This window comes from Metopolophium dirhodum, chromosome 8 (genome assembly GCF_019925205.1).
Source record: "Metopolophium dirhodum isolate CAU chromosome 8, ASM1992520v1, whole genome shotgun sequence".
NCBI classification, from domain to species: Eukaryota; Metazoa; Arthropoda; class Insecta; order Hemiptera; family Aphididae; genus Metopolophium; species Metopolophium dirhodum.
Genome location: NC_083567.1, coordinates 7,979,975 through 8,003,488, shown reverse-complemented (window position 1 = coordinate 8,003,488; position 23,514 = coordinate 7,979,975). Strand labels below are relative to the sequence as shown.

Below are 23,514 nucleotides of genomic sequence, written 5' to 3'. Positions count from 1 at the left end.
TACATTTTATTAAATTTGTAATAAAAATATTATACTTACCAATATCGAATATCACATATAATATCAATATTAGGGTTAATATGTTACATATATATACATATTATATACAAGGTGTAATAGAAAAACTGGCCAAAAAAAAAATTGATGCTACTTAAACTTATGACAAAAATAGTGTGAAAATTATATGATTAGTAAATAGCTTTAAGAATATACCCATGTTAACAAATTTCCAAAAAAAATATTTTTAAAAAAGTTATTGCGTTCCAAATTAATTTAATCAAAAAATATTGATATTTAAAAAAATTCTAAAAAATAAACGTACGTTACTATTTAGAAAAATGAATTACAAAATCAGTCCATAACGAGTAATAAGTAGTTATAACTAATAAGTAATAACAATAATAAGTAATGGTATACCATTGAATATTGATGATGTATAGCCTGAGTATAGTTACATTGTTAATGAGTAAAATATGTTATACATGAACAAATACAAATTATACGGCTTATGCGGTGATTGGATGAGGTATAACCGTTTAACACTGAGGAACCTAGGACGTGCATTCATAATAAATATCAAATAATAATATTAATTATTATTTTAGACTTTGGTTTAGTGATAAGTCATAATTAATTTGAATTCAAATTTGATTTTGAATCTTAACTCTTTTATTTTCCGATATTTAATAATATTGTTGATTATTATATAAAAGTTTAAAATTCTCGAAATCGTTACCTAGTAAATTTAATTGAATTTCCTTTTTTTCAAGTATCCTAGCATCCAGGTTATGACGTATTGTCATATCATATTTCTGTCATTGTTTTAATAACGTCGAAAATAATGCGTTACTCTTTCGAAATAACTTTTAAATAGTAATTTCGTTACAGTGATTTGTAATTTGCATTACGTATTTGCGTAACTATCCTGCAACATTGATAATGTGTTATCGACCCTTTGAATTTTTTGTAACTATCAGTCGGAATTTTTTTAATAACAGAGAGCTGTCAGAGATTATATGACTTGTTAAAAACTGTTTTCCTAGATTTTCTTAGGTTATAATTTTAATAATAAAAACGAGAACGGGTCCTCAGCATTCTGCAGTATTTTGATTTCGAAATCGGTAATTACAGACACTATTTGTATGTTATAAAAAAATTTAAATATAAGTGGATATTTATTATTTAATCAATGACTATTGACTCCACATATGTGTTTGTATACAAGTAAGAAGAACTCCTTGTTTTCCTTATTCCCGCTGCCTTCGACTATACGCACTTGACAATTTAAGAGTTTACTGATTTAGAAATCAAAATACTGCCTATTACTATACGTATATAATACCTAACCTAACCTAACCTAACTTTTTTAGTACCGTCGTCCATCGGTTTGCTATCGCTGATCGCTATCTGAAGCACCTATCTGTGGGCTATGTGTGGTAGGCCTACCTATATTGTTATTATTACAGTGGTGTCATTTCAGTGTTTAATAGAGGGGGGGGGGGGGTAAAAGTTTCGACCAGTCCAAATGGGTAACTTAAAAAACAACCACTGGCAAGCACGTATCAATATATTATGTTCCTGATCAATTTTTACTCGGCGGTGGTTTACCTAGGTTCTTCCATAAGTATAACATGCAGATGCCGAAGTTTTATTTTAGATTTTGGTTCCTGTAACCCTTATAATATATTGATTTAATAATACACATTTTAAATTGTCTTAATATTTCGGGTCGGTAGGGGCTATGCCACGGCACTGATTAATAGATTAGAACATAATAATACGACTTAATTTTTTAGAGCTGCTTAAAATAGTCCTGACAATCTTGTATGTGTACGGCTAGCGGCTGTATAATATACAAGTAACAAATAGTATAACAGACTATGTGCATAGAACTGTTCAAAATGTTTTAGTTCTATTTTTAAAATTTTTTTTATAATGATTTTTAATATAATATTTCTCAAATTTAAATTATTTTAGCGCACCTTACCTATTAAACAGAAAAACCAGGAATTTTTATAGGTACTTCACATAGTTTGTTTTAAGAAATTACGGGTTGGCATAAATTATATTTCAGTCGGCAAATACTTGATCTCACGCCCCCCCCCCCCCCCCCCGTCAAAATCGTATAACGCCGGCCCTGTCGGCAATATGTCGTATTATTCAGTCATCATTTGTATTGTTGTCAATACATATTTATAATTTATATACATATTACATGCATAATAATATATAAAATTATATACAGTATACACGCAAAAATATAAAAACTATAACACCTGTATGTATGCTATTTAATATTTTTATTATAATTTAATGAATTACAAAGAAAATATAATGTGAATTGTGAAAAAGTTTAAATTTTAAATTTTAAAAACATTAATATGGATTATGGATGGGCTGAGATGTGTACATTTTAAGTGTAGAAGTTTGCCTTGTAAAAAAATAAATAAAATAATAGAAATTTTTTTATTATAACAGTATTATTATTTTTAGAAATTATGTATAATTGTATACAAGGAAGTAACATAATTCATAATTTTGTTTATTCTTCATTTGATTTAAGCACCTAATCAAATCCTGTGTATCAGTTGTATCTAAATTCTGAATTTGTTCCGAAACGTCCGAAATGGTTCTCGGGTTGTTACGAAGGGTATATCCCATTGGTTCTGAATTATTTTAATAGCACTTGTTCAATTTTCCTTCTCAATTTATACAGACGTAAGACTGTCGTTTTCCTTTTTATGTAATATTACGCGATAGGTACTTTGATTCTTCCGATATTTTAATTTTTTTTAATTTGTAAACCAAACTAGTATAAAGTCATTGTACCTACGTTTGTAATATGGTATTACAACATGATATGCGGGTTTAGATTAAAGAGTTTTATCGAAATTGTTATTTATTCATTTAGAAGTCAAATAAAATGTATAAACTTGATTAAGCATTTTTACCTGTAATTATTTATATTTATTATTTTTATCATTTAACTCTTAACCCTAATTTTGGTCAAATTATTATGATAGATTTCGCTTTTTGGTGATTAAAAAAATTTGACCTGATTTAACAATATTGTAATCAATTGATATCCACCGTCGATTGCTGACTACTACAAACTGGGACTATATATTATCGATATTACTTACTCGTCAGTTACTCATATTTTGTTTGATTTGAATATAAATGTTGCATCCACCGTTATTTCTATAGGTAGTACACCAGTACACAGACCACATTGTGAGTATATTAATTACATTTTATAAATACTTTTAATTTATTGAAATTTACTTAACCACGTCTTTTTAATACCTATAGTATACTGTGTGTTTTTTTTTACATAGAATATTGCTTTTTCAATGCAAATATTAATCGCAAGCAATATTCCTTGGAGTAAGTTTTATGTTTCTATTCTGTATGTATTGATACGAGTGTTATTTTACGTGTTAAATTGTATTGTTAATTATTAATACTTATTAATGACTGGCTTAGGTATGTATTATGTTGTCTATAATATTGTCCGTCTTTAAAATATGTAGGTATTGATGCATGTTAAAGACTTAGTGTTAAGTTTTACTATAACTCTAGGTATACAATAAATACGGCATGAAAATTGATTATAATTTTTACTTGTTTCCACAATGTGAATTTGGATTGTCATGATATACTGCATATATATGATATATTGTCATGATATACTAGTGCATACTGCAGCATTTGGTTATAAATTTTAATTTGTACAAAATCAATGCAATAACGTAATAAGCTAATCAATATGTTTTAATCCATTTTTAGTATTTGACGCATTAACTAATATATATATTTAAGTTACAAACTAATATCAACAATTATTATTTGTTTAAGTAGATATGATATTTAATTTTTAATATGATAATTTTTTAAATTTTAATTATTATGAAAACAAAAGTGGCGTTCTGTAATTCTGGTATAACTTATAGGTCAGTCTATATTTTACCGGTAAGGCGGTGACGACTTTGTACCGTGCAATACGTATTAAGTACTTTGAGCTAACAAAAGTCAATAAAAGATAAATTCAATTTACCGATTTTTTGCTGTTTTTCTAAGTTTCCTCAATTATTATTAACAAAAGTATCTATAAGAAATACTGGGGACTCCCTAAGATAGCAGGTGCATCTGTTCTCTACCAGAAACTATCATAAATGTTGAATATTTAAACAAATTAAAAAAAAAAAAACAATTTGTTGTAAATCTAATATTTCCTCGTTTCGTTCAGAATCTTTTAGCTATATGAAAGATGATATAGGTAGGTATATTATAATAGACATGTAGGCACTCAAAATACTGGTGTTTGATACAGATTCGCATTATTTGTTTCTTTATTCATGTGTTATTTTGAAGACATTTTTTTTTATTATACTAGATACCTATACAATTGTACCAATTAGTAAAGTATATTGTATATTATACAATCTATACTCAATCGTTATACTAAATACAACACAAATTAATACAATTTAACTATCATATTTATAAATTTAATTTTAGGTGTTATTAAGATGCAATAAAATGTTAAACTTGTAAGTTGTAACTAGGTTTTGGTTATTTGTATAACATTATTTTTACTTTTTAGTGAATACATATCTCCAGTCTTCACATTTACTATCCATACAGCACTGTATACGACTTACTAAAAAAGTTTTATACCCCTTATGTAATTTTATATAATATTTTTATAATAATAAATAGCAACTGACACTTAAAGTCATGATTATTAAACATGAATGCTCTGTTATCAACAAAATAATATACCTCTTTAATATTTTCTTACTTCTTATAATAAATATTTTTATTTCAGATGAATATGGAGGAGATATTTGTTATTATTGCGTTACTTTTCGGTTTCGTATTTGGTGCGGATGAAGTGTTACAATTAAATCAAGGAAAGTTGACTGGTAGCAGTTTGAAAACAAGAAATGGACGAGAATTCAAAGCGTTTCAGGGAATACCCTACGCCAAACCACCAACTGGAGATCTTAGGTTTAAGGTTAATCATACAAAATAATATTGTGTTTCGTAAACAAGGAGAGTAAAAATGTAGAAACCGATCATTCGTGTTAAGTGACTGTACGGATATGTGCGAGTGTATAAACTATAAACTAAGTGCTGGGTCAGTAGTCACCGAGCATTGATCAAATCTATCTATAATCAGAAGAATCTATAATTATAGACATTCACTAATGTATAATGATTAGTGTTTGGCAAGCTCCTTATAAAAAGGAATTCGTTCGTTCCTCGTTCTTTAAAAAAAAAAAAGGAATTCGTTCCGTTCCTTGTTCCTTAAAAAAAAAAGAATTCGTTCCTTTGTCGTTCCTTAGGAAAATGAACGAGTTCCTAATAAAATAAAAATTCTTATTTAATCACTTATGTTTTTTTTTTTCATATGCATACTTATTTAATTTTTAATTATAATATACAACTACAAGTATAGGTGGGTACATATTTTATAATTCTATTTTGAGATTTTCTTCAAAATTAAATTGTTGGTTAACGTATGCCGATTGTCTTAACGTCGATACTCAATAACGATCATTAATTAGCAATATACATTATACACATTAAAAAAATCTTAATTTCAATTATTTACATAATTATCTGTGTAAATTATTGGAACTAGAAATGAACGAACAATTTTGTTATTTTTCCTTGAAAAAAAGAACTAGTTCATTTCCTCGTTCTTTTTTTATAAGAAGGAATTCGTTCATCGTGCCGTTCTTTAAAAAGGAATTCATTCCAGGTATCCGTTTCTTTTGTAACAAGTTCCTTCCAAACACTGATAATGATCGTATAAACCATGAAACTTGTACACACCATTGCCTATACTAAGCTCCTTATCAAAATGTCCTTAAATGCAATTCACATTTTTGTTATTAGGATCCAGTACCAGCAGATCCGTGGATAGGTATTTTAAATGCTACTACCGAGCCACAAGTGTGTATTCAGAAGAACTTGTTTTATTATCAACAAGCGGATATCCTTGTCGGTGCAGAGGACTGTCTATATCTCAATGTGTACACTCCAAAAGTAATCAAATAATATGAAATACATTACAATTTTATTCTCAAAAAATTTATAAATAAGTCTTGTTTAATAATAATATTATATTATATAATATATATAGATACCAAAAAAGGGTGATAGAAAATTACTTCCAGTCATGTTTTGGATTGCCGGTGGAGGTTATTTTTCGGGTTCGGGAGGTTTAAGTTTATATGGTCCTCAATATTTGTTAGACAAGGATATAGTTCTAGTTACCCTAAATTACAGACTTGGAATTCTAGGTAAATTGTTTATTTAAGTATTATGTTCACTAACTATTTTAATATTATATTTTTAAAAGATTTCTTATAAATATTTATTAGGTTTTCTAAGTACTGAAAACGATGTCTTGCCGGGTAATTATGGTATGAAAGACCAAGTTTTAGCACTACAATGGGTAAAAAAAAATATTGATAAATTTGGTGGAAATAGAAAAAAAGTTACATTATTTGGACAAAGTGCTGGAAGTGCTTCCGTTGGTTTACATTTGTTATCAAAAATGAGCAAAGGTAAATACAAGTATCCAAAAAATATAAATTTCTAAATTTTAAATGTTATAATAGGGTTGTTTCACAAAGCAATAATGGAAAGTGCATCGCCATTAAACCTTTGGGGCGTATCCCCACCGGGGTGGGCCGAACGAAGAGCCTCTGCTATTTCAACTATTGCTGGATGTCCCGAAGAACCAAGACAAATGGTAAAATGTTTAAAACAAGTACCTGCGAAAGTTTTAGTGAACTTATATAACAGTTTATTTGTAAGTATATAATTTTTGAACATTAAAAAGTTATAGCATTCCAAATACATATCTACTAATCTGTGCAAAGACGTTTTACAAATAATTAAATACTTAATTCAAAACTGTGTCCATCACAGATTGTACTTAATATCTATTAAGTAGGTACGATTAATACTTATATTTATTTAACTAATGACTCAGCATTTCCTGGGTTATCCACCTTGGCACCTTGCGGTGACTACTGCATATCTCACATTAGCTCTAAATTTTAATCGAGGGAAGTGGAGGTCAACCTATGATTAATGATATGTTTTTATTTATTCTATTTTATCTATTTTTACAGGAGTGGAGAAATTATCCAATAATCAATTTCATGCCTGTTGCTGAAAATTGTAAAAAAAAAAAAAGATTCGTTTTTATGTAAATATCCTTTACTAGACTTTAAACAAATATCAAAAGTTCCAGTTTTAATGGGAATGAACTCTGGAGAGGGTGGTCTTTTTGCCTCTAGTAAGTGATTACGTTTATAATCTACCTGAAACTGTCGGTTAGCCAGCAGGTAAAAACAGTGTTACGCAGAAAAAAAGTTTTCTTCATGCCTAACCCGTCATTTGAGTAGGTGGTTGGATAGGAATTATGTAAACTAGTAACTTATTAAATGATAGTATTTTATCAGTTTTTAGTTGTCTTAATATTGTTTGAATATCGCGGGGGTCTTTGTGAATTATTTGTAGTGGGTAAAGAATTCCTAATAATATTATGTTTTGCATCGTGGGTTTTTAAATGTTCACTACTAATAGAAAACGTCTGAAAGATATTACTTCTTTTATAGGAATTTTAATTACAATTTGTTTACAGATGTATTGATGTTATAATTTTTGTTTGTTTTTTTGGTTAGGAATGTATAACGCAACTGATCTTGTGTATACTGAATTGAAAGAAGATTTTGATCATTACGTATCGTCATTTTTAGAGTATAGATATACGACAAAGTATTCAGATATTCCAATAATTGGTGACAAGATATTTGAAAGATATTTCCCAGACGGTACTTTGAAAGATCCATTGAATGCTGTCAAAGTATGTTTTAGTCTTCTGTCAAATAACAAAATGTTTTCAAAAATTATTTTATGAATAATAATAGGTTTAATGTACTAGTTAATTTTAAAAGAATTTTGAAGGTAGGTATGTATTAAATATTTAAATATTATGTTAATTTTTAACCTATTCTGTAGAAAACACTCGTACACTTTGAAATTGAATATAATATGTAGGTATATAATATATTATATTGTAATGGCTTCTGACGGTCATCTCAATTATATCATAAAAAACAAATAATATATATAAATTTATAGTAATGTTTTTAAGATAACAGTTATGATTTAAATAGTTTTGTTAAAGGAAAAATATTACAATGGCAATTATTTGAATATTTAATTTATACTGTTTATAGATGATTTCTGGTGGTCTATTTTTACACGGTATCTTTAAAATGGCAATCGAGTTATCACGACCGGTGTATTATTACATATACGATCATTTGAACTATGTATCGTTTAATTCGGTATATGGACCGTATCCATTTCCAAAAAAATTAGGGGTAACGCACACTGACGAAGTAACCAGTTTATTTTATACAACTGAACGTGGTGACCTACAGGGAGAGGACCTTAGTGTATCAAATCTTATGGTGGACATATGGACAAATTTCGCATGCATCGAGTACGTTATCGGGATAGTTTGGTTATAAGTGTATACAATTAAATACATTTAATAAAACTTTAACATTTTGGTTTAGCTCAATCACAATTGATGGTACCAAAAACGGAAAAAAATGGCCGAAATTTAATACCAAAAAATATGAATTTGTTTTGATTAATACAAGTATTCCTTTAATTAAAGAGAAACCATATGTTGATGAATACGAATTTTGGAATAGTTTGCCACTGTTGTCTGGATTGAATGAAGCCCGAGCGTCATATAAAACTGAACTTTGATTATGTATTTATACTCGAAATATTAACATAGTTAACTGATATTTAGAAAGTCGAACTCAAATACTTTAATTATATTTAAACTAGTTGATATAGGTATTTAATAATATATTATTTAAATATTATATAAATTTAGTAGAGGAAATTCTTACACTATCTAATAATGAAATTTATAATTTATGTTCCGAATACATTATATTTACTATTAATTTTATGTACCTATTGTACCTATATATTAATAATTATTAATTATTATAATAGTATACCTATATTATATTTATTTCATCTTATACCTATTATTGTAATATTCTTTCGAAACAATACCGATTCCTGTAGAATGGTGTGAATAGGTTCATATAGTATACATAGGCAATACCGTAAAATTAATATGAATGGTCTGAAAATGTAATTTCTTTTAGATACGAAATATAATAATATAGGCACGTAAAAGTTTCAAATTTCCGTCAAAAATATTTTTTAATTTAAACAAAAAATTACTAGAATCTTTATTCTTTATTTAAATATTTAAGTTCGTTCATATCTGAGCTACAAATGTTTGTAAAAAATTGTGTTTATACATAAATTTAAATTTTTATGTACCTAATACCTATATAAATTTATTACGTGTTTGATTTCAGTATGAATTACTAATGAAGAATCTTGTATCAAACGTTCAAAATGTTACTATAAAAATTGATTGTAAACAAATAAGGATGTAGAATTAGTATAATATAATATTATTGAAAACCATTAGCCGTAGAGTAATATTAATCGATTTATCCTTTATTACTCTTTTTTTTCTTATATTATTACGTTGTTTTAATATCTAATTATTATGTATTATCCGATATGTAAAAACTAATATTCTGGAGTTCACTACAGTGGCGGATCCAGTGCTTAATTTAGGGATGGATGGGGGGCATGGGGAGAAAAAATTCAAAAAGTACAAAAATTGGCTGAGCACAGTGTAAAACATAGGAAACTATGACAATTGGGAGGAGGGGGCAAATGCCCCCTTTGCCCCCCCTCCCTAGATCCACTACTGGTCCACTAGGGCCAATGCTTCTTTAATTATAGTTGCTGTTATGTTAGGTTAATATTCAATATTTGTACATCAACCATTTTATATGGTTAAATTTAAGTTATTATTTTATATAGTTGAAATTACTATAAAATAAGTTGGTGCAACTATAACTATTTAACTAATTCATTTAAGTACCCTCAGTAGCCTTAGTAGCCTCCTGGCTATGGTACTGGTATATAAAATGCTATACAAACAACCAGTGAAAATTGCATATATCTATGGTCATTTGTTTTAGAGTTGCACCAAAAATCAAAATTTTGCGTAAAAAATTCCGGTTTTCCTTAATTTATTTTTTGTTTTTCTCCGTGCTATTGAACATTAATGATAATCTTAACCTCTATGCATCAACTAGATTCACTTTCCCATCAAACAAGATACTGAAATTGAAAATCGAACCATTATTTCGACTACTTATCGTATACACAGCACAAAAAAACAAAAACAAAAAAAAAAAAAACACATCATTGTAAAATCAATATACATTCATCACTCCGCTCAGAATCTAAAAAATATCTCATGGCTATAGATAGCGTAACTTAACGGTAAACTTGTTTTTTTTTTTTGTTAAAAAGATAAATTTTTATGGATTTTTAACTGATAAATAATTTGAACATTTTCCAGATTTGGATGAATTTTATCCTAATTTAAACTTTAAATGTATATACAATACAGATTTATGTAAATAATATTTTGAAAAAAGTTTGTTACGTTCCTAATTAATTTAGATTCGATAATGTACTTTGGAATAATGGAATGTATTAACTTACCATTTTTGATCTCTAGAGGTGGTAAGTGTGTTGTCAAAGGTGATAAAACTAAAGGTGTAAAGGTATAAACCTTGGTTTTCTTAATTACAGGGTGTCTTACTGCTTTTAGGATAATTTGGCCTCTTCCATCACCCATTGGCATCACTAACGGTAACTAAAAAAATCGTTCACGTTCATGTTTTTTTGAAACGACCCCGTTCACGTTTTTTGAAAAAATGAATTGATTGATTTAAATGTTTTATTTTATTTTTATGAATCGTTTAAAATGCAGGGGTGGCCAAACTTTTTTGATTAAGATCTACTGTGGGTATATTTTTGCTTTTAGGATCGACTAATGAAATAAAACTATTTTATATATTAATACTAAACATAGGTACTTATACCTATTTATATAAATAATAAAATTAAAGTGTAAAGTTATCTAAGGTGAGTGTTTCACATTAGATTTCTAAATAATTTTAAAATGTTAATTATAATCTCGGTAATAGTCGCTGACTGCTAAACTAAGACGCTGCCCTAATTGATTACCAGAAAGTATAGCATACCATTTCACACTACCGTCTACCAGGTTAACTGTATTTACTCAATGACAAATGCATGATTAATATTCTAACAGGGGGAATAGAAATCGTCCAAGATCGACCGTTTCGCTACCCCTACAGGTTTAAATACGAAGACAAACTCGTGGATACAATAATAGTGTTATAGTTTATGTCGAGCCATGCAGTTGGATTTCACGTATTTTAGTCTTATAATTCATAATCAAAATATTATAATAGACACATGTTTTTATATAATATTATTAATCAGTATTCACACATTTCTAATCAATATTAATTATTTAATGGTAAATACATTTGAACAATTGAACGTCTTAAAAATCGTTTAAATTAATCACTAAATATGAACGTGAACGACTTATGCGTTCATGCACGACGTTCTTTCCAAACACTGACGTGATCGATAATTTGTTAGTACTAATTTCTAAGTACGTTGGACGTTGGGAAGTAGTTACCTATGTAAGTATAAATTATAATATAAATATATAATAGAGTAAAATGTATAGAGTAATATAATAAAGATTAAAGAGTAAACGTCATAAATCATAATAATTTAACTTACCGAAAATAAAACACTTAATCATGCATAACATTTAGTACGCCATCGTTATTTTTTTTTAAATTTCGTCTGCAGATATTAATATAATATACTCGTCATGTGCAGGCCGCAATGGCTAATGAACAACGATCGATTGTCAAATGCTATAGATAGATGTAACGTAGACAATAATTAATAATATCCCTTACTTTTCTTTACGTAAAATATGTCGTTGACCATCGATGAGTTTATTTTAATTGGAAAAAACGAATTAAATTTTGACTCGTTTTCAACTATTATAGACATTTTAAATTTTTTTAGTTTTTATTTTTCTATGAATGTTTTCGTTGAGTTAAAATTAAAAAAATTTTCACTGCTTTCCAAAAGGTGAATTCATCGTTTTTAGTGGATAAGTTATGTCAGTTATAGGTATTTAATTGGATGGACAAAACTTAACGACTTAGGTAATTAAAAAGTACCCATAAAGAAAACAACACTTTTATTATTCCTGTTTAACAATTCACGGGATAAACTCGAAACTACGAATATGACAAAGAACGGTATGACAACAACAACCAGTGGCGGCTTGAACTTTTTTTTCTTGACTCACATTTAATATTTTTACACCAACCACCCTAAAAAAATTTTCACTGCTTTCCAAAAGGTAAATTCATAGTTTTTTAGTGGATAAGTTATGTCAGTTATAGGTATTTAATTGGTATACACAGTAAATATTATATAACCCTGTATCACCCCTGAACCAATTAATAATTGTACTTATATGACATATCAATCTATGCATTACATTTAGAAAATATTATATAATAATACATTATATTCTAAATGTTAAGTATTAAATGTAATATTTTCAACAATAATCTAAACTAAAAATTTAATTTAATGATATTAATTTTAAAAAAATTCATGTGATACCAGTTTGTACTTTGTATGCACTAACCTGTAGTTATTGAAAATTTCAAGATAATTTCTTATTTCTTACTTATTTTAACGGTTTAAAGTCAATTGTGAAAATTGAGTGAATATAATAAAATTAATTAATGTGGATACATTATTAATATAACCATGAACCATGATCCTCATGAGAAAAAAAGTTAACCGGCTCCAACTTAGTAAATTTGAATATTTTTTTATTGAAATAATTGGAATTCTTTTAAAATAAAAGTAAATACCTAATAATTTTATTGTTAATACATAATTACCTAATATATTTTTATGATTCAATATTTTATTGTATAAAAGTTAAAATAGGTAGGTAATATATTTAAAAGAAAACAGAGACGGGAGCAAATTCAATTTAATGCATTTTGCATAATATAAACAAAAGTTAGGTATTTTGTATTTTAGACACATAAGTTATAACTAGTGCTAGGATTTATATGTAATAAAAAACCAAAATTAAGTACATTTATATGTAATTAAAATGGCCAAAATCTGTAGTATAAAATAAAAAATATGTAATAAGAAAATTTAAAAATATGTTAACGTGTTAAATTAAAATACAATTCTAAATCATTTTTGAATAATGCAATTCATTGTTTTTAATTTCTAATCAATACTATTACAGTACTACTACTACTAAACCACCAAAATTGTAAAAATGTACGAAATATGTAAAATTAAAGCAGACATTTTACAAATTATGAAAAAATATGTAAAATAAAATATTTATTTTTTATCCTTTTTATTGCAAAACATGTGAAACGAATCTATCATTTGTAATAAATAATTTATCATGTTTTAGTAAAAATATGTATTTACATACAAATCCGAGCCCTAGGTTTAACTGATAAGTAGTTCCTGGACTTATAAGCAATAAAAATCTATAAAATATGTAGATTCATATTATAATTATTTAAAAAATATGCAATATTATTATGTTTTTTTTTTACAAATTATATTAAACTACGATTTTGACCAAAAATATTAAACCATCTACCTAAATAGTGATGAACTGATAAGTCATGAAGACATTAAGTTACTTATATATTTAAAAAAATCCCTTTAAATTAGGTATCATAATATTTCTGTAAATTTTGAAATTAATTGTAATACTTTAGCACTATTTTGGGTAAAAAGTAAAAACAACGTAATATTTTGTTAATAGAACTTATAAGTACTTACTTAAATGTAGTGAAAAAAAGATTTTATATCTTGCGTTCGTCCTGCACCATTTTTAATGTTATTCAATTTACAAGCCTTTAAATGCTTGTTCCAATTCCATAAGTTCATTGATGCCTTAATTTTACCACACGCACATTTTGTTTCATTTTCATCTATAGCATATATCTTATTTCTGGTCAGGTGGCACTGCTGGGATCCTTCCTTCTCTTGTTATTTTTTTTTCTTATAATACTTACTTACTCTGTCACCACACTTACTCATTATAAACTTATGTATAGATTGTAAATATACTTTATTTTTAATAAAAAAAAAAAAGCATATATTTTAAATGTTTACGTTTTAACTTTAAAAAAACACAAGTTTATTCACTGTAAGTTGCAACTGCCAATACTGCAGTAAAACTAAACAGTATTATTATAAACTTCAAAATGTATAAAAATTGGGTACTACCGTGGTATCTCGACTACTTTAGGTTCACAACCGTGTTATCTCGACTACCAAAATATTTCCAAGACTACCTATTATACGATCAACCGTGTTATTTCGACTACCGCAATAAAAATATATAAAATATATAGGTTAAATCTATTCTGAATAATAATATAAATATATTTTGAAACACGATAAAATGGCATAAAAATGTGTATAGAAAAAATTGTAATAATATAATATAAAAAATAAATAAAAAATGTAGTTAATAATTTTTTTTAGGAGGAAAGCAGGTTTTAATATCCATTAAAATCTTATTAAACGGTGGATCGTTACCAAGGTTTTGTCGCCAAACAAATTCAGTCAGGTATGAATCTAGATGATGGCGAGCTGTTCCCCTATGGTTTTTGTTTCGCCACTTTGCCGATCCCCAAAGGCGTTCAATTGTTTGGGTGTGTGCTCCTGTGGTTGGGTCAACAAAATTGATTGACAGTATAGTGATGGAAGCCGGATGATTTTAATAATTCGGTGTTAAATGCACGCCAACAATCTGAATAGATCGTGGTACCTTCCTGAATGTTGTTTTTGATCGCCGTAAGTAAAGTTCCTGTTTTTCTGTCAGGTATTTTTTAATAAAAATGACTCTTTTGTCTCGCGACAAATTCCTCCGAATATCCACTGTTCGGGAAGTACCCTCCCAACATGATTTTTTTTTTTCGAAAACAAACTTTCATCAATTTTGACAATTTTCCCCGGTCCACCTATTTTCCCCTGTGGTTTATTTTCAATCGCCATTGCACATACTTCACGTAAGTAATTATTCCAGTCAATAACTTTATTTTCACTTATATTAAGTTCTTGTTCACACCACTTAATACTAGTCATTTCATTTGATCACCCATATATAAATCGCACAGCAGTCGTAAACGATATTCGTGATTTCGCAAACCAATTACCATTACGTATATTTACCTTTTTTTTAGCATTTTTTAATATTACATTTCCAAAAGATTTCTTTTCCAAAATACAATTTTGCCAAGTGATTGTTCGGACAAATCCGTGCACTTGGCAACACTCCGCGTTCTTGGAGAAAATGAACAGCCTCCTTCTCGGACGATGGCAAATTAAAAAAGTTCATATTGACTAAACGATATATTTAACTAGACGTAGCGCTAATACGGAAAATAGGACGATTGTCGAATGACTGACGAAAATACGAAATAAAAACCATTGTACATCGAAGACAAAATTAAATTGTACATAACAATGATACAGATTACAGTTCGGGAATAACCAAACAGAAAGTGGTTAATGTCAACTAATCTGCTTATAGTAGGTAGGTACATATTGTACATCGAAGACAAAATTAAATATTGTACATTACAACGCGGGAATATATATTTATTAATAAATTACGGTTAGCAACTTTTTTAATCAGTAACCAGAGTAACCTACTATTATAACCAACGTTAATAGTTATCTTTCATCGATAATTTCTTCGAATTAATAAATATAATATTTATATTCCATTCTTTACACATGCGGGGTACCGGGCTTAACCGCTTAACCTAATGTTGGCTGTTACTGTACGACTTACGCTGATACACATGTAGTCCATATAGAGCTGAACATTATATTTCTAATTGAATTACCAACTTTTAAAACTTCTTCAAACTAACTTTCCCAACCACAGGACACCCACCCACCCACCCATTAATATTTCTATGAATCACATGATTCAAATATACCTCCTTCGAGCCGCCACTGAGTAGTAGGTACTGTAGTACTAATGGTAAAATTAATTACTTTAAGCACAATATCATAAAATATACTTAGAAATATTATAGGCTGACAATCGTTGTTCGTATACAATGATTTTATATTATTCAATTCAATTTTAACACATCCATGAAGGCAAATCTCTAGACATCTAATGTACAGCAAAGTGTTTTTACCACTTACCTGAATCATTTTTGTTTTTCTCGAATATTTTGAAAAAAACTGGGTATGTTCAATTTTGACCTCCAAAAAGTACCAACTTTTTATCACATATACCACCTTCAAAGTTTAAGATTAATGCAATTTTTTCTACTATAAAACACATCATTGTAAGATCTATACATTCATCGCTTTCCTTTGAATCTAAAAGAGTAAATGTTAATAATTAATTTTCTTTTCCTTGAATAAAGTCGTTTGTTTACAATATGAGAATTTTGTTTGAATACGCTTAGAATTCTCGACTAAATTAATTTATTCATTATTTATATTTCCGATATAAGATGATGATATTTTCATATAACACACTTTTATTTCATACAATCTTTAAATGTCGCTTTATAATATACATGTAGGTATAAGTGAACGCATTGTGAAAAATGAATGTAAAAAAAAATAAATAATAAATACTGTTGCCAATGAAATTCATTAATATGTATATAATTCATCGTTGGCTAATTTTTAAAGGTCGTTGTACAATCAAAGGTATTCAAACGACAATTTTTATCAACGTCAAACTGCGTTTATCACGAGACAGTGCCAAAGCATCGTTAATAATCGAAGTGCAAGTGTCGGAGTATCGATCTATCATAGGACATAGGTTAGTAACTGTTATGTAATATAAATACCTACAAAACATATTAGTATTATTATACTATACATTTAATAGGTAATTTATAATACTTAATAATAATTTAAGCAATTTTATACGAAATGCGATACACACAGTAAACCTTATGTAATTTAATTATTACCTATCGACAAAACGTAATATTATAATATAATATCCGCATTTCGACTGTGAATAGCCAATAGTCAATAGATAACTATCAACAGTGTAAATCGATTTTTACGTTTTAATTTTTATAGTGCAACAACGCACGAAGGCCGATCATAAACGACGTACAATAATTGTGTTTAATAGTTGTATACCTTACCATTATATACTATAATGATTAATAAATGTTGTTGCACGTCGCTGTTGTTAAACGATAATTGTAAATAGGGACGTACTAATGTGTATAAATGTATAATTGTGTAGGTACCTACTACAGATAATCCGAGTGTGTATTCTGTGTGCACCTGTCAAAATACTAGGTTATAGGTAGGTTTGGTTTTGATATGATTTGATTTTTAGTGAATTGCATACATTTTTTTTTTTTTATATAGCTCATATTATTTTTATAGTTAAATATGCATCGCATTGTGTTGGCTGTTTTTACGTTACTTTTCCAATATGTCTTTTGTACCGGTCCACTGATAAACGTACACGAAGGCCAATTGAAAGGAAAACAGTTCTTGTCGAGAAATGGACGGAATTTTTTTGCGTTTCAAGGAATACCGTATGCAAAACCACCTGTGGGACAGCTCCGGTTCAAAGTATTTATAAAACGTCTATACAATAATCAACCTGTGTGATTACATTTTATACGTTAACATTTAGGCTCCGGAACCAATTAGTCCCTGGAAAGGCGTATTTAATGCTACATCAGAGCCGTCAATGTGTATTCAAAAGAATCTGTTCATGTACCAGACATCCGATGTCCTCTTGGGAAGTGAAGATTGCCTATATTTAAACGTTTATACACCAAAGGTATACCATTTATATTCATGTCATAGATAAATTAATAATCAACTGAATTATTATATAATAAACCAAATATAATATGTCAAATAGCTGCCCAAAACAGGTGTGAAAAATTTACCTGTCATGGTATGGATCCCAGGAGGAGGTTTTAGCTCTGGACATGGTGGTATGCGACTCTATGGCCCTAAGTATCTAATGGATAAAGACATTGTTTTAGTTACAATAAATTACAGGATCGGACTTCTCGGTAACAACGTTTAATATTGTGTGTGGACTTTTTAAAGTATCTATGTTACATCTATGTTATCTAGGTTTTTTGAGCACTGAAGATGACATATTGCCGGGAAATTATGGTTTGAAAGATCAAGTAGTAGCACTTCGTTGGGTGCAAGATAATATCGCCAAATTTGGCGGCGATAATAAAAAAGTTACATTGTTCGGTGAAAGTGCAGGAGGGGCAAGTGTGGGATTGCATTTACTGTCACCATTAAGTAAAGGTACTATAATTCAACATTTTTATAAACTTCAACAAAACCGCCGACCTTATACTTGGAATTTAGATAGAATAAATTTGAAAGATACTAAATTATATAATCTCAATTTATTTGTAGGACTATTTCACAAAGCAATTATACAAAGTGGAAGTCCCTTTTGTCAATGGGCCGTCTTGCCACCGGGATTAGCCGAGCGGCGTGCCAAAGCTGTTGCTACAATTACTGGATGTCCTTCCAATTCAAAAGATATGATTGACTGTTTAAGGCTGTTGCCCGCCGATACATTCGTGCAATTAAATAGAAATTTTTTTGTAAGTTGAACTTTATTGTAATAACAGGTGATAATAATTGTTTCAACTATAAATGCAATACGAAATTAGACCCAATTATTGTAGTATTATGCATACGTATATTTTAAAATTGTTTGATTCAGGAATGGGAAGTACATCCATCAGTCACATTTTCAGCCGTTGTTGAAAAGTGTCACGAGAAAAAAGATTCGTTTTTATGCAATTATCCTTTAAAATATTATAAACAAGAATCACTCGTGCCGATTATAATTGGAATGAATTCTGGAGAAGGTGGTTTTTTTTGCATCTCGTAAGTAAAATATTAAAATATACATTTTTTTTTTGTAATAAAAATGTGTGCAATAAGCTCAACATCGAAAATATACAAAAATTCGGGTGAGACATGAGCATAACCTCCCGGCTCCCGTCTATAATATCTATCCTAATAATTAATATCATTAGACATTATAATAATATAGTCTATCTCAATATTGTAAATTACATTTTCCTGTACTATGATAATGTAACTACAATTGTATTAATAGTATATTTACCTAAAAACGCCTACAGTTATTTAGGTAAAACAATGTATTACTTATTCGTATAACATCATGAAGATATAATGTAACTACAAATCACAATATGAGTTACAAAACAATATTAGTTGATGCATAAAAAAAAAAAAATTATCAAAAATATGAAGAGTTTTAGAGTTTTAATAAAATATACAGCGTATCAGTGTAATTTGTAATTATGTACAAAATATAGCGTAATAAAGTTTTTTTTAAAATCTTTTTTACTATATCTCATAATTATTATTATTATTATTTTACGATATAATATAGGGCTGTATAATGAAAATGGACTTATCTACCCTGAATTTAAAGAAAACTTCAGACGAATAGTGCCTCTAATGCTGCTTTACCATTTCACCGCTTCATACAAAGACGTTGGTCTTATTAGTGACAAATTGAAAGAGCATTACTTTCCAGAAGGAACTTCGATCGAAGACAATCCTAAAAAGACGGTCGATGTTAGTATTATTAACATAATTATAACATTTTATGATTAATTCTTATATGTTGACCATCTTTCGTCGTTTATTTAAAAATGTATAATTAATTGTCATTTATTTCAGATGGTCACTGGTGGCATATTCTTAAAAGGGGTTATTGACATGGCCAATCATGTAATGTCACCTGTACACTTTTATGTGTACGATTATGTAAACAAGCATTCATTAAATGCATTATTCGGACCATGTCCAAAACATTTAGGTGTCACTCACGGCGATGAAATGATTAGCCTTTTCGACTTAGGCAAGCGGTTAAACACACAAGACGAGAATGTGTCTAAACTTATGGTAGACATTTGGACGAACTTCGCCAGCTCTGAGTACGGTTTATTTGATCTGTCGTAACTGTGATGATTAACAATTTATTTTAACGCAAATAATTTACGTTTAGTGGTTAATTTATTTTATTACTCAAGGTTTATTAATACGTGTAACGTACGTAATAACCACAGTACACAATAGTACCTACAAAATTCAAATCTTGAATATAAGTATTTAATTTTGGAACTTAAATTGTTCACATTTAATTTTTTTTTTAAGTAGGTACTTATTTTACAACTATTTTAACATCCTGTACAGCATAGGTGTGAGTTTGGGTTGGGGGGACTTAACCTCCCGCAGAAAAAACTCTCGAAACGCCTCCTCATATATTTACTGATTTAATCTCGTAAATATAATTAATTATATTAATTGATATTTCTAGTCCCCCATGCCTATGCTCTATAATCTATATAATATGACTTACCTTCTATTTTCTAGGTAAACTAAATAAACTCTTAAGAGGGCGCTACACTCGAATGCGTTCTCTCTGTCTTACAAACTCATAACATAGCAAATTATACGTTCAGCAGATCACGTTTAGCTATGTTAGTTAACAATTAGAATGATTTGACGATCTATTAAAAAATGTCAAGGTAAGGTTATCTAGTGAATTTCGCATAGGGTTTTTTAATATTTTGATTTTAAATCAAGTTATGAGTATTTTAAAATTATAAATTTGTGCATTTTAAAATACTCGTAACTTGCTTTAAAATTAAAATATAAAAAAAACTATGAAATTCACTAATAGATATCTTTATCTTTAAATTTTATAAAAGGTAAATTCACTAATTTTTAAACTAACAGAGCTAAACGTGATCTACTGAGCGTACAATTTGCCATGTTATGCGTTTGTAAGGCAGACAGAACGCATGCGGATCTTTATAAACAATATATCTAATATTATTCATAATAATATATTTCTTATTATTTCGTAAATAATTGATCTGAACTCATATGTATTAGGTAGGTACCTCATATATATATAATATATTATAGTTGATTCTATTAAATTTTTGAATAATTAAAAATTAAATAATTATAAATGAACAATTATTGTGTATATGATGATATAATAATAATTGTGTAAATTACTAACATATTGACAATCATTAGATCTAGATGACATTAATAATCTTCTAGATTTGTTTTATTTTTATCACATTTGTTTTAAATTATAGCATACCTAATAAGTAATAAGTTATTACTATAATAACTATCCAAGCGACCAAGCCGGATTGTGTGTAAAATGTAAAAGTAAATGTGTTTGTTTGAATTGATTTTAGTAAGTTGACTGTTGACGGAAAAAACACAGGAAATACTTGGCCGAGGTATAACAAAAAGGACATGAAATATTTATTAATAAAATCATCCACGCCTGTTTTGTCCGAAAGACCGTTTACGGACGAGTACAACTTTTGGAGCGGACTGCCACTGACGCCTAGTGTCAACTACAGTCGAGAACATTCCAGAACGGAACTTTAAATGTGTATAGTGTAGATAAACATTTATATTGTAAGCTTCTAAAATTAACCGTGACTAATACTAATTATTCTAAATGCATGTTAGAGTAAATAATTATTTAAGTTATTATTTGGTAATTTTTTTTTTTAAACCTACCTACTATATTTTAGGAGAAAAATATATTATTATTTTTATACGTTTTTTGTAGACTTATAATACTGCCAAAACCAATTTTTAAGGTGATATTATTTGTCTTGTTGTATAAAAATATAAAACGATGCCAACAATAATTGTTAATATAAAACTATTTTCTGGTATTGTATAATATTTACGAGTGTTTACGAAAAATATTGTTTTATATTTTTGAGCTGATATATATAATATATGTTACAGTAAGTTCCGCTTAATGTGATCGCTGGTTTACAGAATCAACCGTTTATTGGAATGAAAATTGAAAATCCCAAACCAAAATATATTCTATTGAAAAAAAGATGCTTCATGGAATCAACTGGTTAATAGAATCAAAATGGCCTGAACCAATGTGATCACATTATGCGGTACTCACTGTATATGAAAACGAAAATCTTTAACTATAAAATGTACCCGACATTCAATTTAATGAGTGTGTAATATATATAAGATGGTTCAACGTCGGAAGTTAGACAGGTACTATGTATCTCATTGATCACGTGATAAGGTTTTTTCATTCAGAAACTGTTAGTGCCATTATACTGCCATTACCTATATAGCAACACATTTTCTAATTACTATAAATTATAATTTATACTTTATAGTACACTAATTATATTGATAACACGTTTAGTTTGCTTAATTTAATCTCGTCTGCTGCAATTAATTTATTATATCTTAAATGTATTAGATATTGGTATATAATATTATTTAGTTTTAAAAAAAACTAAAATAATAAGATTAAAAAAGGTTAAGGATGTCACGGATAACAATAACAGTAATGCAAATAATAATAATATCAAACTTAATAGATCATGCTATAAATAATATGCAAATCTATGTTTAGAATGTTGTTTATATATCAACAAATTGAAAAGTGTGTAAACATTATCTTTTTATAGGACTGTGACAAATAAAAAAATAAAAAATATAAATTGTTAAAATTATAAGTTTACGTAGGTAAGTCTTATTTTACTTATTATTTACTACACATTAAATCAATAACATTAGGTATGATTTTTAATGTGCCATACAATTACGATAACAATAATATAACACAATATAGTTAGCTTCTCATAATATTGAGACACACATTTTTTAAAATTATAATTTGATTTCTGTTATTTACGTCTAAATACTTATACCTATATCATATGCTCATGTAGATATAAACTTTTAAATAATTTTAGATATTTATTTACAAGAAATTCAGAATTAATTAGTTATTACTAGGTAAGGGTTGTAAGAATATTGTTGAACATAATATATAATATATACGTGTTATATAATATTTTAGTTTTACTTGGCTATTACCCCAGCGAAGAAGGTAAAAAATTCTTGGAAAATATGTTAGTGCTATTTAATCCGTACTAAAAATAAAGTTAATTTATTATTGTCTCCACCTATGTTTTTTGAGTGAATTATATTTAAAACCTAATATTATAGCACACGTAGGTACAGCATAATATTATACTATCAACCAACATGCTTTGGAAGATTAAAAAATAGCTTCGAACAACTTTATAGGTGATCACGTCACTATAGACATTTTTACGATGAACCGGATTTCTTCAACCCGAAAATCAAAACTATAAACGTGTTTGTGCCAAAATGTTCAATTACCCGGTGAGATAAAATGCAGTATGTGTGTTATGTTTTTGCCAAAATCCCTTTCGTTTAGCTACAAATAACTGAAGAATGCTCGCCGTTTAAATACCCTGGCTGCAGTTCGTGGTCAAATTATAGACTTTCGGATAAAATGTTCAGTATCAG

The 23,514-nt window shown here is 28.1% G+C and overlaps 1 protein-coding gene across 1 annotated transcript; it reads left to right on the top strand.

Annotated features, from left to right (window-relative positions):
• Positions 1–3,153: 3,153 nt before the first annotated feature.
• On the top strand, positions 3,154–22,100 carry LOC132950698 (uncharacterized). The gene is given in 22 exon segments (XM_061022237.1): positions 3,154–3,234; positions 3,339–3,387; positions 4,832–5,020; positions 5,908–6,057; positions 6,155–6,314; positions 6,396–6,581; positions 6,636–6,829; positions 7,155–7,205; positions 7,207–7,321; positions 7,710–7,891; positions 8,268–8,536; positions 8,613–8,808; positions 17,512–17,703; positions 17,768–17,917; positions 18,002–18,158; positions 18,223–18,408; positions 18,523–18,716; positions 18,839–18,991; positions 18,993–19,005; positions 19,541–19,728; positions 19,834–20,090; positions 21,375–22,100. Coding segments are annotated over 20 exon segments (3,381 nt in total). The 5' UTR covers positions 3,154–3,234; positions 3,339–3,387; the 3' UTR covers positions 21,574–22,100.
• The last annotated feature ends 1,414 nt before the right edge of the window (positions 22,101–23,514 follow it).